The following is a 9097-nucleotide window of genomic DNA, read 5'->3' as shown; positions in this document are numbered from 1 at the left end:
TAATTCCAATGGCGAATGAAAATTTGGACAACAGTAAAGGAGGAGAAAGGACAACGAAGGTCGGAGACTTGTCGGAGGTCAATTTTGAAAACGTCGTTGGCGCACTTTAACCCAACGAAGAAATATGAGGAAGCCCACCTACCGTCAATTACTAAATTTGTATGAATTTGGTTGAATCAATAATAATTTTCTCAGATAAAAAATAAATAACTAAAAGATGTCTTGTTTTTTAATTATCAATAGTAAAATGGTACTCTATTATTATTCATTAAAAAAAATCTTATTCTAGTCTTATTATAGCTTTTTTATTAAAATAAATTTATTTGTAATTAAGTTATATTAAATAGTTTGAATTAATGCTAGACTAATTTCACTAATGTTAAAGTAATTTCAGTGCCGAAGACCCTCTCACCAGGCCTAATTTCATTGGAGACGTTAATTTTTAGATTTTAATATTATTTATATTTATTTTTAAAAAAAAATAAAAAATTACAGAACCAACGTCGATCCGACCAAAGAAAGGGATTCTACAACCACCATTGGGAAAGTCATCACCGACGCTTGCACCGCCACAACAGATCAATGGCTTATCGTCAGAGTGAATAATCTCGATAGTGCTGAGGTGCACTTGGATAACGACTTGTACTTGAGCAACGAGCTCATTTCTTTATCCTATATTGGAAATATCAAGATATCTACGTATTTACTAATCATAAGAAGTCTTTACTAATCATGAGAATTTAATTCAAAGTGTTGTTAAATAATTGAACGAAGTAAATCCATACTAATCATGAGAATTTAATTCAAAGTGTTGTTAAATAATTGAACGAAGTAAATCCATGGCGGTAGACTGAAGTAAATCCATGGCGATAGACTGTATGAGAAGTCATCCCTCTATATATATATTTGAATTCCTGAATCTACCACTGCACCTAGGGGTCAACAACTAGCTTGATAAAGTCAGGAGACTCAAAAGTATATTACCTGGCTGAAGATTTTGACTGTCGTATATGTTGCATCTGATTTTGGCAAATTAGAAATTCATTGTAATTTTCGTGAAGAAATGCGGAGACTAAGATAATGGAAATTAAATCCCAATAAAAATAAATATAGTATAAACCATGCTCTAAATTGGTTTACCTTTAAAACTTATCGAATGTCCGGGAACACTACCGAACACTCTGATTCACATTTGAAATTTAAGATATTCAAGAGGTCATTCAAACGCCTGGACTTATGAAAATCACATCAGAATGAACAGAATAAGAATATGCAAGCTAACATTTTATTATTATTATTATTATTATTATTATTATTATTATTATTATTATTATAGTATATAGAGCAAAATAGCAAATAAAAGTGCCAACATGCAACTCCAAAGTTCCACTTAAGGCAAGGTCTTATGCATTCGATACAGCAAATCATTCCAAATGTCTAAATTGTCCAAATAGTATAAAATAGCAAGGGGAAAACTTTAAAGAAAATCCAGAAATTATGCAATGTGATCATTCTCTGAAAATGAAATAGATAATGAGATTGGACCAGTCATGGAAAACATGTCTCTATGCTGCAACAGATGGCTTTGAGGCAGCAGACAGCTTGGACCTTCTCTTGGCCAAGCTCTCGCTCCTGCGCTCCCTCTGCTCCTTGAGCCTGGAGGCAAGTAGCTTCTGGTACTCAGCTGCTTCAGACTTGGCCTTGGCAATCCTCTTCTTCTTCTCTGAGATCCTCGAACGCTTCCTCTGTAATGTCAATGGAGTCACCAGTCGCTGAATCTTGGGTGCCTTGCTGCGCTTCTTGCCTGGAGGAGTACAAAACAGTTGAGACTGACGGAAACAAATGCTCGTGTGGTTAACTGAAACAAAATAGGTTGAAATGCTATTCATAAATAAAGGTACTGAATTAAACTGACCTGTTTTCGTTGTGAATGTTCTGCGATATGTGTTAACATATTTGCGAACATCGTCCTCCTTTGACAAGTTAAATAGCTTGCGAATTTTGGAAGCTCTCTTTGGTCCTCTCATTCTTGGCTTCTCAATATCAGTTAATCCAGGAAGATCATTCTCACCCTTCTTAACAATAACCAAGTTTAAGACTGAGAGATCAGGGCTAACAATGCAGCCACGAACTGATTTCCTTCTGCGCTCTCCATTACGCCTGCCGTACCCACGGAAACAAGGTGTACCTTTTTATGATTCAGAAAAATTAGGAAGCTGATAAAGGATAATCTAGCTGGTTGAAAAGTGGAAAAATAAATCCAAATACCAAGTTATTACCTCTGTGAAGAAGCAAGCGGACTCGCCCAGTAGTAAGGACTCCTTGCTTCATAGGAAAACCTTGTTTGTCGCACCCTCCCATGATCTTAAAAACATATCCTTTAAACTCCTGTAAAAAAAAGGCAAAGCTTATATAATCAATATTGCAATAGTTACAGCCGTGGGGAGTTCTTCCCAGAACCAACTAGAAAAAATTGCAGTTATAACATACCTCGCCAAGAGCATCCCCACTAACTTCTTGAGAGATCCTCTTGTCGTAAAAAGCCCGGCTACACAACAATTATAAGCAATGTAACTACATTTTCCATATAGCATTATTACAAGTGCCAAAGACAAAAAGGAGGCTAAAAATAAGTAACAGAGAAGACTATACCTCATTAACATTAAATAATTTCAGAAAAATCAATAAACAATCTCTTCTTATATCCAAATAGAGAACTTTGAAATGATTTTTTCCACTTGTAAAAAAAAATTAACTAAGCTAATTGTCAAAATGCCCCAAATTCAGAACACTTCAATTTATTAATAAGCTTAAATCAAAGAAGATGGAGACAGATAAACAAATGGCAATGTTTAATTTTCTTATTATTTGTTTAAATCATAATATTGAAACATGATAAATTGTTAGTTCAAAGGAAAAAAATACATAAATGATACAAAAGTTCTAACCACTGTTTTATGACAGAGACATTGAGCAATTTTTTTTCATGTAGGAACACAATTGATAGATATAAATCTTAGATGAACAACTTGTAGGAAGATCAGTTTTTTGTACTGCAAACTTTATGACTAAGATTCACAGCCTTAAGCATATGAAAATGGCTGCAACGGACTGGCATGGCATACAATATAGGTCAACGCCCTAGAATGGCATCTAGGCTGCACCTTATTGTAATTATTATCGAACTTGATAAGATATCACCTGTCAAGCATGTATAAGATGTTCTTCCTAAATTCTAACAATCTCACCAGATGTATCTCAAAAATCACCACATTGACCAATGATATAAGCCTATAAGCATGCACACAGCCCTAAGAATGCACAAATCTATGCTTGTGGGAATCTCAGGTAAAATTTTCCAGCTTGTTTCTCTTACCCCTAACTAAAGTAGGCATATTTATGTTATTTAGTTGTATCATTTTCATAGAACTACTGTAAATTTTAGGCATCAAGAAATCCAATATTGGCCGATACTGAGTGCCAAATCATGCTAAATGTAACACCTTGAGAAAACCACTACGTTGGTTCGAACGATTTCCACAATAATAACCACGTAATTGACGACTACGAAACTGAACAAAAACTACGCAGAAACAGAAAAAAAAAAAAGAACACAGAGAATAACAAATAAAACAGTTTTTATAATGGCATACAGCTTTTGGTCGTCATCGATCTCGAGCTTCTTCTGGCAGCCGGTAGTTGGGTTTGCGATATTGAACTTGAAAAATGAAAAAAAAAAAAACAAATAAAAAGAGATCAGAAATTAGCTTAAGTGGAGCATCAACCAAACGTTTGAAAAACTACCTTCATCTTGAATCACAGGATTCCTGGCTGCTTCGACGAAGCGAGAACGCGAGGAGAAGAGGAAACGCAACGCCGCCCCCCGAAGCAAACTCCGCCGCTAGGGTTTCTCAGCGCGCTCCGCTTTGCAATTTATAGCAGCAGCAAGAAGCAGACGTTGCAAATGCCGAAGGATCTTGACCGTTTAGTTGGCCCGTTGGATTAAGTGACGATCTTGACCGTTAGATAGGTTGATCGTCAAGCGGCGATCCATAATTCATTATTTTTTTTATGCCAATTATGATGAAGAAACACACACTAATAAAGAAACAAACACTAATACATTTCGGCTAACATTCCCGAAATCTTGCACCAATTGATCACAAATCTTTTGTTGAAAATACTCAAAAACATGTTACAAATGATAAATAAATTGAATTTCTCAATATGAGTGGCAATTCTCTTCGGCAATATTTTCAATGATGTTGATGCTTAAGAATCATAATAGTTCATGACTACCATGGTTCTCGTTTGGCATGACTCTTAGGCAATGTTTCAATGAGCTCATCTATTAGAAGAAACCCAACCTAGGTAGCTTGTTCGATTATGCTTAGGTGATAATAATAGGATTGATGTTGATATTACAAATCATATCAAAGAGATAGAGAATTCCTTGTCAAATATGGTGGTTATTCCTTGTGAGACTTAGAAGAAAAAAAGTGATCAAATATGGATTCTTATTTACATGAAAAGTTCTTTGGTTACACTTGGTTTGACAATAGATTTAAGACAAATTGTTTGAACCAACTAGTCTTATCTTAATTTTCAATTCTAACTTTAATTTTAGGTCATTTGAAATTTGACTCGAGCATGAAAAGACTACATGCAACCTCTCGGGCATGATACAATGGCAAGGCATTCAACAAACTACTTAAGTATTCATAGTTTAAATTCCAACTATGGTGTACTATAGGATAATTTCCACTAGTGGAGTAAAAAATTTAGAACGTTAATTGCTGGATGAGGAATCACTTACTCTTCTGAATTTATCTAGTGAGTGAACCAAGAGAGAAGGTTGTACACCTCCAAAATTAGTTGAACCTAAGGTCTAGATACTTACATTACAAAAACAAAGGACTAAAGGTATCTCTCATACAAGAACCACAAAAGTGATTTTTTTTTTGTGTTTTCCAAATGGCATATATTGCTATATCAGAAGCAAAAATCCTCAATCTTCTCTCTACTAAAAAACAAACGCCTCCCAACAACTTTTTTTTTATGAGCTCACATTCAACCATTTATGTATCTTTAAAAAATTCTCAACTTCTTTTTAATGGGTCACACTCTCCTATCACATATCTTTACTTAAATATATATATTAGAAATGATATCCTACTTGACGCCTCCTAGGGTGACAGTGAGGGATGTGTTCATGTGGTATTGCTACTCAATTTTCTATATTATTAAATTACTTTTATTCTCTTTCCCTTTCCGTCCTCCATTCAAAATCTTCACTCAACTTTTCCAAATCTTTTCTCACTCTCGCTCCTTCCTTTGTAGCACAGGAGCTTCTCGTCCGCTAGAAGCTTCTTCTCGAACGGGTCGGAAGCTTGCCAAATTTACACCGCAAACAATCTCGACATTGTCACTCCATTCTCGATCATAAGCTCTTCCACTCTAGTGTTTGTTTTTCTCTTTGTACGTTATTTTTAATAAGCATTTATGCTACAACTTCTTCTCGTCCACCACAAGCTTCTTCTAGAACAAGTTGGCACTAGAAAAAAAAAGTTTTTTGCGATGAATTTGACGAGGAATTTAAAAAAAAATCGTTTAAAAAATAATTTGCGATGGAAAAAATTCGTCGTAGAAAATTCGCTCCTAAATATTTGCAATGAAAATAAGAGATTCGTCGTAAAATTTGTGATGAATTTTATTTTCGTCACAAAATTAGTTGGAAATACCGTGAAATTTAGAAACGTAGATCTGCGACAAATTATTTTCTTCGCAGATTTTGTAACGAATTTTCAAATTTGTTGCTGATATTTGCACCGAAAATAAGAATTTATTGCAAAATTTCCGACGAATTATGTTTTCATCACAAAATTAGTTGCAACATCACAAAATTTATAAACTCAGATTTGCAATGAATTTTGATTTTGGCAATGAATATGGAATTTCAACGTAGATTATGCGACGAATTTCTAGATTTGTCATAGAATCTGCAACGAACTTCTAGATTCATCGAAGAATCTGCAATGAACTTCCAGATTCGTTGTAGATTTTGCGACGAATTTGGAAGTTCGTCACAAAATCTAGTGCTGTTTTTTTATACATTATGGTAGATTTACGACGAAAATTATTTCAACACAAAATTTATTGCAAATCAACGACAAATTTATAGATTCGTTGCAGAATCTATGACGAATTTTTAGATTCGTCGCAGAATCTGCGACCAATTTTTAGATTCAACGATGAATTTCTAGATTCGTCGTAGATTCTGCCATGAATTTTTAGATTCGTCGTAGATTCTGTGACAAATTTTAGATTTGTCCTAGATTATGCGACAAATTTTTAGATTCGTTACGGATTCTACAACAAATTTTTAGATTCGTCGTAGATTTCTGCGACAATCAAAAATGGATTTGTGACGAATTTTTTTTTCATCGCAAAATGTAATAAAAAAATAGCCAGAATTAATTAATTTCTGCATTTAATGTTAATAAAAAATATCTATCAAATTATGCATCAAATTCATACACATCATATATAACACTTCATATCTAACAAAATAAAATTATACATTAAATCAAATTACAATTTATACATCAAATCCAAACATCACAAAATATCCACAAAATCCAAACAATATAAGAAGTTCTAAACTATCCATACATCAACAAATATCCAAACATCACTAAATTTTCTCTATCTCCTTCCAATATCCTTTTTTTCCTACATCAAAATAAAAATATAAACAATACGAATGATCACAAGAAATAACTTACTATATATGAATACAAAAAATAATTTTTACTTACTCCGACATTGATTTTCATTGCATCTAACTTTCAAACAAATTAACAGTATTAACAAAAAAAAAAAAAAGAAACATTCATAATCAAATAATTAATCTTCAAAAATATTAATTATGAGATAAATAATATTCATACAACAAGATTTATCACCACCATCTGTAACTTCTTTTTACTTGTGTTTGGAGGAATCATTAATTTTTGTTGAAGTCAATCACAAAGGATTTTAGTTGAACACTTGAAGCACGAAAATATCTGTTAACAAGTTACTAATATGAAGAGTCTTACTTATAGTATAGATGCATCATTTTGCAATAGTTGAATAGCCCTAGAAAGCACTACACCATCCTGAATTTCTTCAGATAAATCTTTCACATTAAACTCATATTCTGAAATTGGATTCTGTTAGTAAAGAGATGTTTGTTAAACATACAAAGCACACAAATGAGAAGCGTAAACAAAAAATGGAACTGCATAACAAAAAGTAGCTGAAAGCATTTTCAAAAGATGGCTATAAAATTGGATGAACATGAAACCATATTACTTGCTGGTGATTCACTTTGTAACCCAGAGTGAGAAGATGTACTAGAAGATTTCCTTCCCCATGCATTATTTTTGATAGAAACTCTGAAAATTTTCAAAAAAAAAAAAAAAAACAATCAGAGCAATGAAGAAATAAGAATAAACATCTCTCTACATTAACTTAATAGAAAATAATGATTAGTGATATCTGCTCTTTCTATTTCAGAAACCTATCATTGATAACTTGCTAACTTGATTTTAAATGGGAATGAAGAATAAACAAAAGAGGAGAACCACCATCAATACTATCAATCCCATATTTAGTAGGAAGAGTGCACTCAGACTTAACTTTGTCAAGTGAAACAACAAGCAACAAAAATCTCTTCAAGATCACACTTCCCAAAGCTTCATGATAACCTGTCTTATGCATGCCCTCAACCAACTTATTATATGCAAAAGATCTTGCAAGTTCCACTTGAGAAAAGAATTGTGTTTCTATTACCATCTCAAGAAATACAAACTCTTCATCTGATTTTCCTTCTTCATTAGAAAGAAAAGAGTAATTGCCAAATATTATATGCAATCCAACACAGAGCCACATTGGATTATAGCTCATTAAGTTCTAATTGCATTTTCCTTCAACCTAAGATCGGTTACAATTGGGCAGCTTGCTTTCATTTTCAGTCTTCCTTCATCTATGCTCTAAATAATGAAATATGAAATATGAAATATGAAATGAGAAATCTGTCTTTAGCAATAACAATTTCTTTAACATATAAGAATCACCAGCAAACTTCAAAAGAAACACACTGATGATGTTTTAGTCCGTGAAGAAGTACGTATGATATATTAACTAAGCTACAAACTTTACATACAATGATTACATCAAGATTAAATTAAGTAACCATTACAATTTCTTCCATAACGTTCCAGCCAAGGCACAGTACAAAGGACAAGGACTGCAACTGATAATTATTCATCAAGCAAACAATCTGTTGGTCTTTGAGAAACTAATCGGGAAGCCACAACATGTGAGGATAAATTGAGCATTACACAAAGTTCAATAAACAGTAGAATGTGAATGCAATGAGTAAGTTGAAAGGTTTCAGCTGCTGCTAACCTTGCAAACTTGACTCATCCTAATGAGGGCCTCCTTGCAACTTTTTTGCTCAAATAGAGCTCCATTCTCTCCATCAAGTCTTCTAGGCTACACACTTCCTCCAACGATGATTTTAGCGATGATACCATAACTGATTCCTTCCGCTCAACATCATCACCGGATGTCCCTCGCCAGGAGCAATCCCTCTTGTGCTTTAGACTCCTCCCTCGCCAGGGCCAGCCGCAGGTTCCCGCGGTCGACCAGTGCCAGTTGCCGTCGGCCGAGTGTCGGGAGACTCGTCGGAGTTGGAAGAGAGAGGTGAAGACCTTACCTTGTCGGAAATCATGACAACGAAATCTCCTACACGCGCGGCCTCCTCCAAGGACAATTAGGGCAAAGGGGAAAGGGGATCAAGTGGATTAAAAACTTTTTTTGCAACAAAGTAAATTAGTTGCACAAATCCAAAAATTCATCTTGAAATTTTATTATTTTTAAAAAAAATATTTACAATTTGAGATGAATTTTGGAATTTATTGCAGAATCTACAAAGAATATCAAAATTCTTCATAGATTTAACATCTTTTTAATTTATAAATTAAAATTTTTTAAGGCCGATTGAGTTATCTAGAGAGTTCAAAATGAAATGAAACTAGTTAATATGAGT

At 33.7% G+C, this 9097-nt stretch overlaps 1 protein-coding gene and 1 long non-coding RNA gene across 2 annotated transcripts; both read right to left on the bottom strand.

Annotated features, from left to right (window-relative positions):
* Positions 1 to 1357: 1357 nt before the first annotated feature.
* Positions 1358 to 3946, bottom strand: LOC121996380 (40S ribosomal protein S6-like). The gene is made up of 6 exons (XM_042550342.1): positions 3805 to 3946; positions 3654 to 3718; positions 2491 to 2548; positions 2280 to 2388; positions 1916 to 2188; positions 1358 to 1804 (listed from the first exon to the last, which is right to left on the bottom strand). The coding sequence occupies exons 1-6, from the start codon at positions 3808 to 3810 to the stop codon at positions 1566 to 1568; spliced, it is 750 nt and encodes a 249-aa protein (XP_042406276.1). The 5' UTR covers positions 3811 to 3946; the 3' UTR covers positions 1358 to 1565.
* Positions 3947 to 6559: 2613 nt separating this feature from the next.
* On the bottom strand, positions 6560 to 8866 carry LOC121996379. The gene is made up of 3 exons (XR_006116068.1): positions 8455 to 8866; positions 7101 to 7439; positions 6560 to 6732 (listed from the first exon to the last, which is right to left on the bottom strand). It is a non-coding gene; the product is annotated as an uncharacterized LOC121996379 (long non-coding RNA).
* Positions 8867 to 9097: the final 231 nt, after the last annotated feature.

Source organism: Zingiber officinale, chromosome 6A (assembly GCF_018446385.1).
Source record: "Zingiber officinale cultivar Zhangliang chromosome 6A, Zo_v1.1, whole genome shotgun sequence".
In the NCBI taxonomy this organism is placed as follows: domain Eukaryota; kingdom Viridiplantae; phylum Streptophyta; class Magnoliopsida; order Zingiberales; family Zingiberaceae; genus Zingiber; species Zingiber officinale.
Note: the sequence above shows the minus strand (reverse complement) of the source record. Positions and strands in the feature narration are given on the sequence as shown.